Raw genomic sequence first — 19,277 nt, 5'->3', positions numbered from 1 at the left:
GAGGGATCTTGGTCAGATGGGAAAGTGGGCTGAGGATTGGTAAATGCAATTCAATACAGACTAATGTGAGGTGTTGCACTTTGGAAAGTCAAACCAAGGACTTATACAGTAAATGGTAAGGTCCTGAGGAGTGTTGTGGAGCACAGGGTCCTAGAAGCACAAGGATATCGTTTTTGGAAAGCAACGTCACAAGTAGACAGGGTGGTGAAGAAAATATCAGAAACATCAGCTTTCCTGCTCCTCTGATGCTGCTTGGCCTGCTGTGTTCAGCCATCTCTACACCTTATCTTGGAGTATTGTGTACAGTTTTGGTCAGTCTTTTATAGGAAAGACAGAGTTAAACTGGAAAGTGTGCAAAGAAGATTTCCAAGGATATTGCCAGGACTCGTAGGCCTGACTTATAGGGAGAGGTTGGCCAGGATAGGCCTTTGTTCCCTGGAACATAGGAAAATGAGGGACGTCCTTATTGAGGTGTATAAAATCATGAGAGGCATATACAAGATGAATGCATGAAGTCTTTTTTTTCCCCAGGAATGGGGAATTGAAAACTAGAGGGAATAGGTTTAAGGTGAGGGGGGATAGATTTAAGAAGGACCTGAGGGGCAACTTCTTCGCACAGAGAGTGGAGTGTGTATGGAATGGGCTGCCAGAGAAAGTGGTTGAGGCAGGTACAATAGCAACATTTAAAAAAAACATTTGGTTAGGTACGTGAATGGGAAGGGTTTAGAGGGATATGGACCAAATGCAGACAATTGGAAATAGCTGAGTGGGTACCATGGTCAGCAGGGTCCAGTTTGGGCTGAAGGACGTGTTTCCATGCTGTATTATTCTATGACTACATTACCTCTACTTTCTTTTCACAGATGCTACTGGGCCTGTTGAGTTTTTCCAGCAAATTCTGCTTTTGTTTCTGAGAATATCCACACTCTGTTCATAGCTAAAATGCTCTATTGCAGGCAACATCCTGGTGAATCTTCTCTGCACCCTTTCCAGCACAATTACACCCTTCCCATTGTGTGTTGAGCAGAACTGCACACAGTACTCCAGCTTTGGCCAAAGGAAAGTTTTGTATAGATTCAACATAACTTCCCTTCTGTTATAATCTATGCCACATGGATAAGAGTGTGTCCAGTACGCCTTCTCAGCCATCCTATGAACCTGGCCTCCTACCTTCAGGATCTGTCAACAAGTATATTACTCTGAGTTTCCTCATGTCCTGCCATTCATTGAGTACTCCCTTGTCTCTTGTTTTCAAGTTAACTTCCATATGCCATTGATCTGCCCATCCAAACAACCCATCCATATCTTTCGATGACCTAAGAACTTCTTCCTCACTATTAGCCATGCAGCCAATCTTCATGTCATCTTCAAATGTACTTATAAATATCATGCTGCCTTTTGAGAAATGGGAGAGATTAGCTGCACAGTTCATTCATAGCAAACCTTCTCTAGTTCTGTTGGCTCTAAGTAGGTTTCTCTGTCAAAGAAAGCAGATCAAACATGCACCATCTCCCAGCCACTCACTGCTCAAACAGATCCAGCAGCATCCACAACAAAGCAAGTCGTTATCAATTATGTGATTTTTAGGAAGCCCTGTTAAAGATAGGGGTGAGGTGAGAGTGACAGCCCTTGATATCAAGGCCACATTTGGCCAAGTGTGGCTTCAAGGAGCCCCAGCAAAACTGGAATCAATAGGTGACAGGGGTAAGCTCTCTGCTGGTTGGAGTCATAAGTATGACAATGGTTGTGATTGTTGGAATTCAGTCATCTTAACTCAAGGACATTTCTGCACGAGCTCCTCGTAGTAGTTCCAAGGCTCAACCATCTTCAGCTGCTTTATCAATGACCTTCCCTCTATCATAGGGTCAGAAGTGGGGATGCTTGCCAATGATTGCACAAACGTTCAGCACCATTCACGACTCCTCAGATACTGAAATAGTTCATGTTCAAATGCAACAAGACTGGACAATATCCAGGCTTGGTCTGACAAGTGACAAGTAACATTTGTGCCACAAAAATACCAGGCTGTGACCATCACCAATAAGCGACAGTTTAACTACTGCTCCTTGACATTCAATGGTGTTACCATCACTGAATCCCCCATAATTAACGTCTTGGGGTTACAATTGGTTAGAAACTGAAATTGACTCACCACATGAAAAAGTAGCTATCACATCACGTTGCAGGCTAGAAATCCTGCAGCCAGTAATTGACCTCTTGACTCCCCAAAGCCTGTCCACCATCTACAAGGCACACGTCAGGAGTGTGATGGAATACTCCCCACTTGTGTGCAGCTCCAATAACACTCAAGAAGCTTGACAGCATCCAGGACAAAGCAGTCTGTTGGATTGAGACCACATTTGTAAACATCCGTTCCCTCCACTGCCAAAGCTCAGTAGCAGCAGTGCATACTACCTGCAAGATGGTCTGCAGAAAATCACCAAGACAGCACCTTTCATACCCAGGACCACTTCCATCTAGAAGGACAAGGGCAGCTGATACATGTGAACACCACCTACTGTGAGCTTATCTCCAAGCCACTCACCATTCTGACTTGTAAATATGTCACTATTTGTTCACTGGCACTGGGCCAATGTCCTGGAATTCTCTCCCTAACAGCATTGTGGGTCAATCTATAGCATTTGGACTGCAGTGATTCAAAAAGGCAGCTTACCACCTGCTCAAGGGCAACTAAGGACAAGCAATAAATGCTGGCCAGCCACTAATGCCCACGTCTTAAAATAAAACAAAACAGATTCTAATTAGCTCAGTGATTTTCATTAAGGTCTTTTAAAGAAACAACTCTAGATATGTCACAAAACTTGAAATAAATTTGCTTTTCCACAATCCTTCAAAAGTTAAACTTTTGAAGCATATTAATTATAAAGCATCTTCTATAAATTACTTTTCCCACCAGGTAACCAATCTAGCTGGATGCTAGTTGGGAGTCTACGGTGTTTCATGTCGACAATTCTCTAATATTTGATGGGTGACAATGTAAAATGTAGTCTCGAAAGAGTTCATTGAGTCTATGGAATGAATTGCTTGGAGACACTGCTGCGATATAAATATAACATATACCAGTCTTAATTTAAATGAAGCCTGTGACACCTCAAGTTAAAGATTAAGACCAATGCCAATTCAGTCGCAACAAAAGCAAAGTTGCTGGAAAAGCTCAGCAGGTGTGGCAACTTCAGTGAAGGGCAAAACAGAGTTAACAATTCGGGTCCGGTGACCGTTCCAACCACAGGCGCAGTCACCGGACTGAAATGTTAGCGCTGTTTGTTTCTTCACAGATGCTGGCAGACTTGCTGAGCTTTTCCAGCGACATTATTTTTGCTCCTGATTTACAGCATCTGCAGCTCTTTTCGTTTTTGCTTATCAATTCAGTTGGAACTACTGACCTCACTTATTGGTAGTAATGTAAGATTGACACTTGTGAGTAATCAGCAACAATTATACTGAACATAACTGTTTTCCAAGATGGTTAGAGAGGATGTCTTGTATTGGGACCTTTGCTTTTCTTGATAAGGATGTAGGTCAATAATATATATGTGCAGGACGACTGCAAACTTTTCTGACAGCAAAATTTGGAAGAAATATATGTTTAATGCAGAGAAGTGTGAGGTGATGTATTAGGACGAACATGGAAAGACTACATAAAATAACACTGCAGTTGAAAGGAGGCTGCAGCATCAGATGAACCTGGAGGTACATGTGTGCAGACCATTGAAGATGGCAGGACAGGCAAAGATAATAGAGCATACAGGATCCTTCTGTTTATGAATAGGCACACAGTGTACAGGAGCAAGGCGGCGATGTTGAACTTACGCAAGTTACTTGTTAAATTTCAGCAAGAGTATTGGGTATAGTTCTGGGCACCAAATTACAGGAAGGTTGGGAACAGTGGTGAGAGTTCAGAAATGATTTACATGAATGGTTCTAAGAATTAGAATGTTCAGTTATGAGGATAGGTTGAAGCAGTTGGAACTGTTCTCCTCGGAGAGAAGAAGGCTAAGTGGGTGTCTGATAGAGGTTTTCAAAATCACGATGAGACTGGATCGAGTAAATAAGAAGAAATTACTCCTGCTTGTAAAAGGTACAGGAGGGCACAGAATTTAAGTGATTTGCAAAAGAAGCAATGGTGATATGAGAACTGCTTTCACTCAGTGAGTAGCTAGGATCTGAAATGCACTGCCAGGAAACGTGACATTCAAGATGGTACTGAATGGTTATTTGGAGAAAAATAATGTGGAAGGGTGTGGGGAAAATGCAGGAGATTGGTAGTAAGAAAGGATGCTAATTTGAAGTGCTGATGCAGGTATAGTGGGCCATTTGGCCTCCTGTACTATAAAACTTCTGTAATTCTGTTCTAAAATGTCTCAAAGTACTGAACCTGCAACGTTTTTATGTCAGGTAGTTGATGGCATGCCTTGGGAGAAGGGGGAGTCTGTGGATCAGAGCATTTGTGGGTTCAATGCTTCAACACGAAAGAGGTTTAATATCACGGAGGACAAAGAAGTCTACTGAATTGAAATCCCTGCCACTACACTAAAGATCAATCTCTTTCACTTGTCTGCAGCCACATATGTACTATGTATTGACTGTGCTGCTGTAACTAACTTACTGAACCTTCCTTTCCAGCAACGCCCCCTGGAACCCAAAAAGGACAAAGAATTAAAACTATCAGGGCATTAGCACTTCCAATTCATAAATCAACTTAACTTGCACAAATATAATTACTTCTTCATGGTCAGCGAGTCAAAATAATGGAACTCTCTTTCTAACTGTATCCTGGGAACATCATCACCCGCAGACAGTGCAATAATTCAAGATAAAACCTACCACCTCCTACTCTCCTGGAACGTGGTCATTTATTAAAGCTAATCAAAATCTTATTAATATTTATTTCTCCTCAACCTTTTAAATATTTATACCCACCACAAACTTAACTAATACAAAAAAGTATTCAAGAAAACCAATGAGCAAAACAGCATGTTGAAAAGTGAGATGAAGTGGTCATTTGATAAATGAACATTTACTGTTGAAATCTATTGATGCTCTTACAGCCTTCAGTAAGTTCACTCTTAACTAAAATGTGAAACAGAAATCAATCTCAAGGAAATCAATGTATATGGTCTTTCTGATAACTGTCTCTGATGTTTGTTTTCTAATTCTTTCTCTTTTCCACTGTTTTTATTTTTCCCTTTCTCTTCTTTGCAACTGCTCTTCCCCCAACCCTTCATAATTCTCCCTTTGTCCTCTGTGTCTTTGTTATTACTTTCTTCCAGCTTTCAGATGCTGGGATATATGGTAGCATGAGAGATAGAAGAATCACTGAGGTCTGCAGGTGAAATTGTGTTTCTGGGAAAAATAGTTCCTGTACCTCCCCTAATCACTTGTACTTCAGCCCAGTCCATTGCTCTCATTCAATTCCCTGTCTTTTCACTTGATGAACAGTAGATGGAGGTGTGAGTGATAATGGGAACTGCAGATGCCGGAGAATCCAAGATAATAAAATGTGAGGCTGGATGAACACAGCAGGCCCAGCAGCATCTCAGGAGCACAAAAGCTGACGTTTCGGGCCTAGACCCTTTATCAGAGAGGGGGATGGGGTGAGGGTTCTGGAATAAATAGGGAGAGAGGGGGAGGCGGACCGAAGATGGAGAGTAAAGAAGATAGGTGGAGAGGGTGTAGGTGGGGAGGTAGGGAGGGGATAGGTCAGTCCAGGGAAGACGGACAGGTCAAGGAGGTGGGATGAGGTTAGTAGGTAGGAAATGGAGGTGCAGCTTGAGGTGGGAGGAAGGGATGGGTGAGGGGAAGAACAGGTTAGGGAGGCAGAGACAGGCTGGGCTGGTTTTGGGATGCAGTGGGGGGAGGGGATGAGCTGGGCTGGTTGTGTGATGCCGTGGGGGGAGGGGACAAACTGGGCTGGTTGTGGGATGCGGTGGGGGAAGGGGAGATTTTGAAGCTGGTGAAGTGCACATTGATATCATTGGGCTGCAGGGTTCCCAAGCGGAATATGAGTTGCTGTTCCTGCACCCTTCGGGTGGCATCATTGTGGCACTGCAGGAGGCCCAGGATGGACGTGTCGTCTGAAGAATGGGAGGGGGGAGTTAAAATGGTTCGTGACTGGGAGGTGCAGTTGTTTATTGCGAACTGAGCGGAGGTGTTCTTCAAAGCGGTCCCCAAGCCTCCGCTTGGTTTTCTCAATGTAGAGGAAGCCATGCTGGGTACAATGGATACAGTATACCACATTAGCAGATGTGCAGGTGAACATCTGCTTAATATGGAAAGTCATCTTGGGGCCTGGGATGGGGCTGAGGGAGGAGGTGTGGGGGCAAGTGTAGCACTTCGTGCGGTTGCAGAGGAAGGTGCCGGGTGTGGTGGGGTTGGAGGGGTGTGTGGAGCGCACAAGGGAGTTGCAGAGAGAGTGGCCTCTCCAGAAGGCAGACAAGGGTGGGGATGGATAAATGGCTTGGGTGTTGGGGTCGGATTGTAGATGGCGGAAGTGTCGGAGGATGATGCATTGTATCCGGAGGTTGGTGGGGTGGTGTGTGTGAACGAGGGGGATCCTCTTGGGGCAGTTGTGGTGGGGGCGGGGTGTGAGGGATATGTTGCGGGAAATGCGGGAGACGCGGTCAAGGGCATTCTCGGCCACTGCGGGGGGATAGTAGCGGTCCTTGAAGAACTTGGACATCTGGGATGTGCGGGAGTGGAATGCCTCATCCTGGGAGCAGATGCGTCGGAGGCAAGGAATTGAGAATAGGGGATGGAATTTTTGCAGGAGGGTGGGTGGGAGGAGGTGTTTCTAGGTAGCTGTGGGAGTCAGTGGGCTTGAAATGGGCATCAGTTTCCAGCTGGTTACCTGAGATGGAGACTGAGAGGTCCAGGAAGGTGAGGGATGTGTTGGAGATGGCCCAGGTGAACTTAAGGTTGGGATGGAAGGTGTTTTGTTGAAGTGGATGAACTGTTCGAGCTCCTCTGGGGAGCAAGAGGCGGCGCCGATACAGTCATCAATGTAACAGAAGAGGAGGTGGGGTTTGGGGCCTGTGTAGGTGCGGAAGAGGGAACGTTCCACGTAACCTACAAAGAGGCAGGCATAGCTGGGGCCCAAGCGGGTAACCATGGCCACCCGCTTTGTCTGTAGGAAGTGGGAGGAATCGAAAGAGAAGTTGTTTAGGGTGAGGACGAATTCGGCTAGGCGGATGATGCTGTCGGTGGAGGGGGATTGGTCGGGCCTGCAGGACAGGAAGAAGCGGAGGGCCTTGAGGCCAGCTGCATGAGGAATACAGGTGTATAGGGACTGGACGCCCATGGTGAAAATGAGGTGTTGAGGGGCCTGAATTGGAAGTCCTGGAGGAGGTGGAGGGTGTGGGTGGTGTCATGGACGTAGGTAGGGAGTTCCTGGACCAAAGGGGAGAAAATGGAGTCCAGATAGGTGGAGATGAGTTTGGTGGGGCAGGAACAGGCTGAGACAATGCGTCGACCAGGGCAGGCAGGTTTGTGGGTTTTGGGAAGGAGATAGAAACGGGCCATGTGGGGTTGGGGAACAATGAGGTTGGAGGCTGTGGGTGGGAGGTCCCCTGAGGTGATGAGGTCATGGATGGTGTTGGAGATGATGGTTTGGTGCTCGGGAGTGGGGTCATGATCAAGGGTGCGCCAGGAGGAGGTGTCGGAGAGCTGGCGTCTGGCCTCAGCAATGTAAAGGTCAGTGTGCCATACTACCACTGCATCTCCCTTGTCTGCGGGTTTGATGGTGAGATTGGGGTGGGAGCGGAGGGCTGCCCGTTCTGCGGGGGAGAGGTTGGAGTGGGTGAGAGGGGTGGAGATGTTGAGGCGGTTGATGTCTCGACTGCAGTTGGAGATGAAGAGGTTGAGGGAGGGTAGGAGGCCTGGGGTTGGTGTCCAGGAGGAGGACTTGTGTTGGAGGCGGGGGAAGGGGTCAGTGGAGGGAGGGTTACGCTCCCGGTTAGAGAATTAAGCGAGGATGCTAAGGCGGCGGAAAAACTGCTCGATGTCCAAATGTGACTGGTATTCGTTGATGTGTGGGTGGAGGGGGACAGAGGTGAGCCCCTTGCTTAAGACTGACCGTTCGTCCTCAGGCAGTGGGATGGAGGTGTGATAGGCATCAGCATTTCACTTCCTTGAGAAACAATATAGTAGTCCTTGGGTTTTCCAGCTATTTTAGCACAACCCCATTTAACACTTTTGATTTAACCTTAGCTAAATTTTAGACTGTCGTACAGATCCAGAGGTTTTGCCAAGTTAAATTTGATGCAAATAAAGTGGTACATGAGTAAAGGAACACAGATATTTGCTAGAGTTCCTTTTCAGCTTCGAAAAAAAGAGAATTTGGATATATTTATTTACAAACTATAGTAAGTAACTAGTCATTAAAAAAAAACTTCTCCATTTTTCATCTGTCCCTCTAAGTTGAAATAAGATACTATTAACTTATTCAGAAAATTATAAACTGACTTTGGAGCTCGCTGAAACAGCACAGCAAACAATATCTGAATATTTTTAAGGCAGAAATGGATAGATTCTTGTCAAGCACAACGGTGGGATGTTATTGAGTGCAGACAGGAATGTGGATTTGTGATTACAGTCAGATCAGCCATGATTGTTTTAAATGGTGGAGCAGACGTGAGGGGCCAAATGGGCTCCAGTGAGAGTGTAATGAGTACCCCACTTACAAATATAAGTCAGATTTATGCTATTCTTTCACTGAGATTACAGCAGTGGAGCATTAGCAGCTCCAAGAAAACTTGTGGCCATTCTGATTAAAATGATCAGTATAGGGGAAATGTAGATATGGGTAACTTATGTTTTGCATAAGTGGTAACTTATTTTATTGTTTCATGGCATATGGTTAAGTCAGCATTTATTGCCCTTGAGAAGGCGGTGCTGAGCTGCCTACTTGAAACAGTGCAATTCAAGTGGTGCAAGTACACCTGCAACTCTATGTGTGTGCGTGCGTGCCTGTGTGTGTGCATGTGAAAGAGAGTGCGTGCGTGTGAGACAGTGAGAGTGTGTGCATGGCTTTGAGAGAGCATATGAGTGTATGAGAGTGTGAGTGTGTGTATGTGACAGAGTGCGTGTGTGCATGCGTGATTATGCGTGAGTGTGTGTGCGTGAGGCTGTGTGTGGGAGAGAGAGAGAGAGAGAGAGTGTGTGTGTGTGTGTATGTGTGTATGCGTGTGCATGTGTGTGCGTGTGTGCGCACCTGCGTGCGTGGTGAGGGAGAGAATTTTTTAAGGTCGTCAATGAGCGCCAAACAAGTTGGTTCCTTTGTCCTGGTTACTGCTGAGTTTCTCCTCAAACTGAATACAGATGGGAAGGGTGGAAACCATATTTCCCACATAGGGCAGGGATCGGCAGAATAGACACCCATAAAAAATGGTTCATATCAAATGACACTGTTCGTGTCACCATTTTTAGTTTTTGGATAAAAATGCGAGATAAATATCAGGTGAAGAACATAACTGAAAGGTAGCAGAAATGGGAGAAACAGAGATGAGCTAACAAGGTGTCGAGCTGGATGAATACAGCACGCTGGACAGCATTCTAAACTTTCTGAAGAAGGGTCCAGACCCGAAACGTCAGCTTTCCTGCTCCTATGATGCTGCTTGGCCCGTTGTATTCATCCAGCTCTACACCTTGTTATCTTAGACTCCAGCATAGGCAGTCCCTACTATCTCAGAAACAGAGATGATCCCATCTTTACTGAATATCATGGACTACGTGCTGTTCAAAATATTGATGTAGCGTCCTGACAACTTTGCTGTTCAGAGATGATAAGTGGCAAGGTAGAAATTTCAGGCAGATTCATTTTCGTTAAAGAATACCAATGATTGCTTGTCTCTGTCAGGAGGTCAAGTGAGTCAACCTTTGTCTAAACAAAAAAGCAAAGAATTGTGGATTCTGGAAATCAGAAACAAAATCAAAATTACTGGAGAAACTAATCAGGTCAAGCAGCATCTGTAGAGAGAAGGCAGTGTTAATGTTTCGGGTCCAGTCACCCTTCATTAGTTCTGCCTGACCTTCTGAGATTTTCTAATAATTTCTGATTTTGTTTCAACCTTTGGCTAAACTGGATGTGGCCTTCTGGGCCTCTTTGCCTTTTCCATTGTTGTATTTTCTTTTTTGTAGCTTTTGCTGTACTGAAGCTTTTAAAAAAATTGTTGATCCAAGTCTAGAAATCCGACAAAAATTCGTGAGTGCTGCTGAATTTCTAATAAATTGAATTGAGTGTTTATTCAGCAGATTTATTGAATAATGCAGTATCGAAGGCTCATCCTGACCGTGGTGAGTCTTTGATGGAACTATCTAATTAATCTTCCATTTTCTTTTTACAAAACCCTGAAAAATCTTCTTTAAGGTATTTACTCAATTCTCTTCAAAAGTTTAGACTGAATTTCTTTCCATCGCCCTTTCAGGCAATGCGACCTAAATCGCAATAACTTGACGCTCCCTGTGCTGTCCCTGCATTTCTGTCAATTATTTTAAGATTTTGTTCTTCATTACCAACCTGTTGGCCTTTGGAAATCAGTATTTGTATATTACTCCACAAAAGTCATTCGTTATTTTGAACACCTATAACATACATTTATGCAGTATATTGAACATAATGAAACAAGTTAAGAGGCTTCACAGGCACTTATAAAACCAAGCACGAGGTTGAGCCACATTTTGGGTTAGCTGACCAAATGCTTGGCCAGAGGTTTTACATAGTATGTTCAAGGAGGAAAATGAGATGTAAGAAAGGGGTGTGAGTTTAGAACAGGGAACAGTTCGATCATAAAGCCTTGAGGAACACTCAGTTCAGGATTCATTCACACACTGTGGAGGTCTAGTCATAGTTACTGATGGTTTTCTACCTTGAGGCCAGCTCAGGATTGACTGGCTGGTTCAGTCTGGTGGGGAGCTCAACAATAAAGGTCATAGCAGTAGTTAAACCTGCGCTGAGCAGGAATGTGTGAGGATAATCCGAATGGGGATGGGGAATGTGGGGGATGACAGCCTTGAGATGTAGACCGAAGACGTTGTGGTAAAAGCGGGGGGTGGAAAGCTGCAGAAGGCAAGTGAATTCATTATAAATAGCTTAGAGTCATAGAGTCATAAAGTCATACAGCAGTGAAACAGACCATTCAGTTCAACCAGTCCATGTTGAACATTATCCCAAACTAAACTAGTCACACCTGTCTGCTCCTAGCCCATATAAATCTGAACCCCTCCTATTCATGGACTTATCTAAGTGTCTTTTAAACATTGTAATCATGCCCACATCTGTCACTTTCTCAGGAAGTTCCACGCATGAACCACCTTCTGTGTAAAAAATTGCCCCTAATCTATTTTTTGAATCATTCTCCTCTCACCTTAAAAAAATGCCATCAGTCCTGAAATCCCCCATCCTCATGAAAAGGGGCCCACCATTAACCTATCCAGACCCTTTATGATTTTATAAACCTCTAAATGGTCACCTATAAATACTTTCAATTTACCTTCGCAAAAGAATGATTTCTCTCTGTAGTTTTCATATTTATTATAAGTGCAGATAAAGGTAGTACATCCCTGAAGTATTTCTATATTCAGCCTTATGAGTTTCATGCAGGACCATAGCATTAAACAAACAAGCACGAGTTGTACAACACTATGTAATGCTTCAATGAACACATTTTTCACTGTTGGAATCAATCTTCACAAATGAGTTCCATTGATTTCTACCTTTTCCCAAGTCAGCATCTATGAACTAAATGTTTGAATTAAAATTTATAGGCACAGCTCTAGAATCCTAGCATTAAAGAAGTGTATTTCTGCTGGGGTTTTCCAAACACCCAAAGTTCGTTCAGTAGCTCACATATTTTGTGGCTTCCAAAGTTCTTCAGTTGAGATATCAGCATGTGGCTTGGCCCATTGGAATACACTCGTTCAAAATGTGATGTTGGAAATGTTTCTGAGCAAGAACAACCTTTCTGAAACTGTGAGCCATAAAGATGCCTCAAGGTGGAGGCCTCCTTAGGAGTATGAGGTTACACTATAATTGCCAAGCAGGAAGCTACCACAGTACCAAGGAGAAGCACATCTGAAGGATTGTCAGGGCAGTGCAGAAGGCCTTTCCCCTCCTGCTGAAGACCCACCAAAGAGACGGAACCTTAGGTTCTGCAAGCCCTGTAATCCACCAGAGGGAGGGTGCCTCTGTTGAGCTTGTGGGCCTCGCCATGTGGTGGTAGAGCCACTCTGCCATTGGAGAATTGCAAATGAGCTTAAACATTGCCCTTAATTGGGAGCTTCCCGCCAGCCCCATCCGTAGTCCCGCTGTAGCATATGGTGAATCTACATCTGGCCTGCTCCCGAGAAACATCCATAGAGACAGGAAGGTGTTTGTCCAGGTGGCTGGCTGCTACTTCCCAGTCCTCTCAATCCATGGAGGCCTGGAAAGGTCTGTTTGGTGTGCTGTTAATTGGTCTATTCATTGAAACCCAGGCACAGTCCATTAGAAATCAAATAAACTCCTGCCTGTTGCCCAGCTGTGGTGAATTTGATTATGATTTCTAGTTTGTTTACAGCAGGCACCAAGTCACAGATGGAATCATTACCACACTAATGGAAATGTGAGTGGCTAGACAAATATCACTTAAATACAATGAAGACAGATTTACAGCAACAAAGTAATTCCATTATGTCTACGATATTTGTAGCCTTCAGATCATTGTTAAGAATAATTATTTTTTGATACTGCATGTAATCTTATGCATGCATATGTAAAGTTTTATGTATATGTCCCAGTGCATTATGTGTAAGCAAACCAGAGTTTGAGAGGTTCTAGCACAATGAGATACTTTATGAGTACTTTGTATTCAAATTTGGACCTACCAATAGCCATCATGTAGTCCCAGCGGTCCAGCAGACACATATTGAATTTCAGGCCATCTGCAGTTTGTCCTTGGACAATTAATGAAACATTCCTGTCCAAATTCTCACACACAGCATTTGTCCATGAGATTAGGAACCAACAGACTATCAACAGAATGATTCCCAACATCCTCACCACTCTCCAGCTGGTCATGTAAGGGACACGTTGTGCAGTCCGTGACAGGAAAACTTTCAAAACTCTGCAATTTAAGAATGGATAAAATCAGTGTTCATTCCAATTAACGTTAGCTCACTAGCAGTAACAAAGCTGATTAGCAGCAAACTCACATGCATTGAACATGGTGAAAAGAGTGAAAGAAATTCCACTGTGTCAAAATATTTCCAAGTAAGTTAACAGACTACTTCTATAATTCTATAGCACCCTTTTCCTTTATTGTCATTTTGATTCATTTCCCATTGTCTTGGCCTATAATGAGTTGTGAGTGTAGTCCTTCACTCGTAATTAAAATAGTTGTCACAATTGAAGCACTTAGTATTTGTCTGAACACTGGGAATTGAGTGAGCAGAACCCTTTGTCCACCCCCATGCCAGGTTTGGTGGTGGTGATGTGGGAGATGGGTGGGGATCAATTAAATAAGCAGCAGCGTGATGGGTAGGTACCAGCCACCTTCCTGTCTTTTAGGAATCTTGCTCAGATTGCTCTTACTATCTGCAGCAGCCACTAACTTCAGAGTGGCACTGCTGAGTGCAGAGGGGCTGCCAGCCTCTGATTGGCCTGCAACTCTCAGAAGGTGGGATTTGCATCCCTGAGGTCAGTTATCCTGGGGGATGTCAGTCACTGGTCTGTCAAGCGTTCTAGTGGAAATGATGCAGCCAGCATTGCCCAAACAGTGCAATGCTAGACATTTTCCTGGCTCTCCAAATGGCAGACTGACATCCCTGTCTTCATCATAATGCTCTACCCATTTTGCAGCCAACTCTCCCTCTGAAGAAACAGAGTCTCATAAACTCAATCAGAATTTAGGAAACCATAGAAATATAAAACAACAGAAAAGTTACAGCACAGAAAGAAACAGAACAAAACAAACAGAAAGGTGATCATAGTTGCATGAAAACAACAAATGTTAGCGATCACAGCAGGTAAGGCCTCATCCATGGAGAAAACAATCTAACGTTTCAAGTCGAGATGATTCTTCAGAGCCGGGTCATCAGGTCTGAAGAAGAGGCATCTAGACTTGAAACGTTAGCTTGTTATCTCCATGGATGCTGCCTTACCTGCTGTGATCTCCAGCATTTGTTGTTTTCAGTACCTATTCCAGCATCTGCAATAATTTGCTCCTAGATCATAGTTGCATTTTTCTTTTGTGAATGTCTGGCATTGTTGGCAATTTTGCCCTGAAAACATTTCCCACTCAGTGAATTCCTGATGTTAATCATTTTGCTGCTCTGTGGCACGCAGTGGAAATTGGCTGCTACCTCACAAAAAGGAAAGAGAAATCAGAATATCATCCACCGCTAAAAATAGAGTAGGCTTTATATGGACTAAGAAAGTGTGCTTCTATTATTTCCAAGCTCATTTCCAAATCTCCAATGCACATGCTGCCTCTTATCCTGCATATACTTCTGGTGACCAGAATTGAGAAGTGTTATCACAGTGGGATAGAATGATTTTATGCAGGTTTAACAAAACATCAAATTTAATACACGATTCCATCTAAAAAGCCAATTGAAAACTTAGATTTCAGTACAATAGATCTGACAAGCACAGCTTTGTCAGATAACTACACAACTTGCTCATTCCAGTTTTGCAACATACTCCACTTCTTTGAACCTGGCTCTATGCAAGATCCTGACATTAATTTCCAAAAAAAACTTTTTTCTTAATTCATTCACGGGATGAGGGCATCGCTGACTTGGGCAGCATTTATTGCCCGTCCCTAATTGCCCAGAGGGTAGTTCAGTGTCAACCACATTGGTGTGGGTCTGGAGTCACATGTAGGCCAGACTAGGTAAGGTTGGAATTTCTTTCCCTAAAGGGCATTAGTGAAGCAGATGGGTTTTTCCAACAATTGACAATGGATTCATGGTCATGGATAGTTTCTTAATTCTGGATCTTTTGTTGAATTCAAATTCCACTATCTGCAATGGTGAACCTCACATGCAGCATAAACAATGTACAAACGAGAATACCTTGAAGTAACAGGGAGACTTTCTATTGACACACAACTCCTGCTTTTGATTCTAAAGTTAAAAAATAACAAACATTCTGTTAAATTAGCACAAACTAATTCACCTGCAGTGATGTGTTATTGCTATTCATACATGCAGACTTTGTAGTCCACAGGACTGGAATCTAAATTTCGCCCTTTAGCTTTTCTTTTCCTTTATTCATTCATGGGATGAGGGTATCGCTGGCTAGGCAGCATTTATTGCCCATCTCTAATTGCCCAGAGGGAAGTTCAGTGTCAACCACATTGCTGTGGGTCTGGAGTCACATGTAGGCCAGACCAAGTAATGATGGTAGTTTCCTTCCTTAAAGGACATTAGTGAACCAGATGGGTTTTTTCCTGACAATCAGCAATGGATTCATAGTTATCATTAGACTGTTAATTCCAGGTATTTTTTAAAATTCAAATTGCACCATCTTCCATGGCAGGATTTGAACCTGAGTCCCAGAACATTATCTGGGTCTCTACATTAACAGTCCAACAATAATACCACTAGGCCATTGCCTCCCCATATGTCCTGGAGTACTTAAAACTGCTGTATAAAAAGAATCAGGATACAAAGACCTTCAGGATGCTAGATTGCCTTTGAAATACACTGCTATCCTTCGGGGAAAGAAACTTGAAAACCTTACCTGGTCTGGATCTATAAGTAACTCCAATCCCACACCAATGTAGTTATTTTAACAGTCTTTTTGTGTGGTCTATGGAAACACGGTAGTATATAAGTTGATATTGTGTTTCAGTAGAAGGCACATTGCCCAATTCCAATCGTATATCTCTGTGCACCACAATGACTTTGAAATCACTTTCCAGACCATGGATGATCAATAAATGATAGCCTTGCTTTCAATGCCTCTATCTCAAGAATGAATCAATGCCACCACACTTTTGGCAGTTTTACATTTCTTACATCCACAGAAAACTCAACTGAAGACTCTCAACTCTTCTCCAAGGGTGACCCAAAGAATAGATCAGAAAATACATGGAGAAAAGTCTGTGTCCTTGTTTGGTTCTCCTGCCTCCTTGTCCTACTTAATAACTTCTACTCCCAAAAAACAGATATTGTTTCACTCGAGCTCTAGAGTTAATTCAGAGATGTATAGCAGAAAGATTAGTCAACAGTTTTGTTCTCTGCGTGCCAATCTGAAGATATATTTCATGCCTTTAGGTGCAATTTCTCCTAACTGGTAGGTCTAACAGCGCTGCATGACCAACAGAAGAAATGTTCTCGCTGTGATCTGAGAATCAGACAATTGGTTTCCATGGGCAGTGGTATTATCATTCAACTATTAATCCAGAAATCAGGTAATGTTTTGAGAAGCCAGGTTTGAATTTGATTATGGCAGATGGTGGAATTTGAATTTAACAAAAAAAGTCTGATATTAAAAGTCTAAAGCCATTGTTGGAAAAACCCCATCTGGTTCACTAAAAGAGAGGAAACCACTGCCTTTATTTGGTCTGGCCGACATGTGACTCCGCACTCACAAAAATGTGGTTGACTCTTAACTGCCAAATGGGCAATTAGGGATCGACAATAAACGCTGGTCTAGCCAGTGATATCCCATTCCTGTCAATGAATAAATAAAAAAGAAAGTTTGTTGTTGTTTTTGCTGCCACCTGGTTGCCTCTGAGTTAATCAAGTCACCTCAGCAAGTCCAAACATAAGGAATGAGAATGGAACCCGGGTTCGACACTCGGGCCTATGATTAAAGGCATCTCCCTACACATGGAATATGGTACATAAAATCACCTACATCATCTGCTTAGCTCAGGTAAAGCTCTTTCAATTGACCATGAGGGAAAGTGTACACTGAAAACATCCTATGAAACCTCTAATGGGGCAGCCCCCTTGCTGTAGGCCTCAGGTGGATGTGGGAACATCACCCAGAATACAAGTGGCTGTAATGGCAAAACAGTCATGTGAACATGAGTGTTCACTCCAAGGTAATCCGATCTTCAGCAATCCGATCTTCTTCACTCTTTGTTCAAGAGTGTAGTGTCCACCACGCACTCTTAAACCTGAGGCCAAATGAGAGAAGGGTGGTGCTGCCCAACCTCTCAAACAGAAGGGCCACCGTGGTCAGCACCCATGCAGCTCCACTTTTCCATCCCTGGCTTCCACAGAGGTCCAGAATTAATGCTCCAGTCTATTTACTTGTCTAGGAAAGTTAAAGACCGGAAGGAAGGAACTGCAACTCCTGAAAATAAATGAAATCGGAGGAAACTGGAAGAACCATTATATTTTAAATAGTCACAAAGTCAGGAGAAAGGATCCAATTGAAAGCCCAACATACCACTCTGATTGATCTTGAACTCACTTTACTCTTCATGTCATCAGACTAATAGTTAATAACGTTCGAACATAGTCACTTCCTTGCCTGATCCATCAACCTTTGGGGCACACAGCCTACATGTCTAGCATCACATCGGAAATGAACCCATTCACCGCATCACTTAACTGTTTGTCTGACTGAACATCTTTTTAGCTTGATAGCAGCATCATGCTGGTGGAGAACACCACATTAGAAAGGCTTTATGGGTCAGTGCAAATTTGGTGGGCTGAAGGGCCTGTTCCTGTGCTGTACTGCTCTTTGCTTTTTGTGACATGTCTGCATTGCTGCAATATGAAAAAGCTAGTTTCAACTATTGGTCAATGCCTCGCCGACTTAAGCTATCTATGTGCTTTTGTGGATTCCTTGTGCCCTGCTAACAACTTGCTTTCACACCTCACATTTTACTGCACAAAAATTTTGGCACAATAATTGATCCCTCCATCCAAGTAATTAAAACAGGGTGTAAATAGTTGAGAACAAAAACAAAATTGCTGGAAAAGCTCAGCAGGTCTGGCAGCATCTGTGGAGGAGAAAACAGAGTTAACGTTTCGGGTCCGGTGACCCTTCCTCAGAACGTAGTTGAGGTATCAGTACTGATTCCTGCAGCGCTCCACTAGTTACAGTTTGCCAACATAAAAATAAGCAATTTATTTTAACTTTCAAGGGAGGATCGTTCTAACAGTTAGATCAAGTGAAGTGCCAGTAGTGATGTAATTTGTCCCATGTAGTAAATATAATTCATACTTATATGTGTGAACTTTAACAAACATTAATTATAAGACATGGTGAAAGAGGTCATGCATTTTTTTTGATTAATTGACTGATTGATTTTATTGTCACATATACTGAAATACAGTGAAAAGATCACAGCAAGCAAAGGATTTACAGATCAAAAAGACATTGAGGCATACAGGTTACATTACAGGTTACATTGTTTGAGGCTAGAATCCATTCAACAGTCTGATAACAGGCAGAAATAAGGTGTTCCTGGACCTGCTGGTGCATGTGTTTAGGCTTCTGTATATTCTGCCTGACAAAAGAGGTTGCAGGAGGTCATTATCGGGCTGTGATGTTGGCTGCCTTTCCATGGCAGCCAGCTGCGTAAATAGTGTCCATGGACAGAAGATTTGCTTCCATGATGGTCTGGACTGTGCACATCACCTTCTGTCGGTTCTTACAGTCCTGGGCAGAGCAGTTGCCGTACCTGGCTGTTAGGCACCTGGACAGTATGCTTTCAATGGTGCATCTGTAGAAGTTGGTGAGGGACCTTGAGAACATGCCAAATTTCCTGAGCCACCAGAGGAAGAAGAGATGTTGTTGTGCCTTCTTGACTGTTACATTTACATGGGGAATCCAGGACAGCTTGTCAGTTATCGTCACTCCAAGAAACTTGATGCTCTTCACCCTCTCAACCTCATTTCCATTGATATAGATGGGGGTGTGTTCTCCTCCTTTCTTTTTGAAGTCAATGATCAGTTTTTCAGTTTTGCTGATGATGAGAAATAGATTATTTTCACTGCACCATGCCATCAAGCCCTCCATCTACCTTCTGTAGTTTGACTCATCGTTGTTGGATATCCATCCCACTGCGGTGGTGTTATCAGCGAACTTGAAGATGGTTTTTGTTAAGAATTTGGAAACACAGTTGTGGGTGTATAGGGAGTGCAGTAGGGGACTGAGAATGCATCCTTGGGGGCCTCCCGTGTTGAATGTTACTGTGGAGGAGGTGCAGTTACCAGTCTGCACTGATTGTGGTCAATGGGTTAGAAAGCGGAGGATTCAATCACAGATGGCAGAGCCAAGAACAAGATCATACAGTTTTGAGATCAGTCTGGAG

At 43.4% G+C, this 19,277-nt stretch overlaps 1 protein-coding gene across 1 annotated transcript in view; it reads right to left on the bottom strand.

Moving 5' to 3' along the window:
* Positions 1–19,277, bottom strand: part of gpr158a (G protein-coupled receptor 158a) — a 568,943-nt gene that overhangs the window by 78,473 nt on the left and 471,193 nt on the right. The window contains exon 7 of the mRNA XM_059638942.1: positions 12,880–13,118. Coding sequence (XP_059494925.1) covers positions 12,880–13,118 — 239 coding nt within the window. The remainder of the gene's footprint in view (positions 1–12,879; positions 13,119–19,277) is intronic.

The sequence above is a fragment of the Stegostoma tigrinum genome, chromosome 2, assembly GCF_030684315.1.
Source record: "Stegostoma tigrinum isolate sSteTig4 chromosome 2, sSteTig4.hap1, whole genome shotgun sequence".
Taxonomy (NCBI): Eukaryota; Metazoa; Chordata; class Chondrichthyes; order Orectolobiformes; family Stegostomatidae; genus Stegostoma; species Stegostoma tigrinum.
Note: the sequence above shows the minus strand (reverse complement) of the source record. Positions and strands in the feature narration are given on the sequence as shown.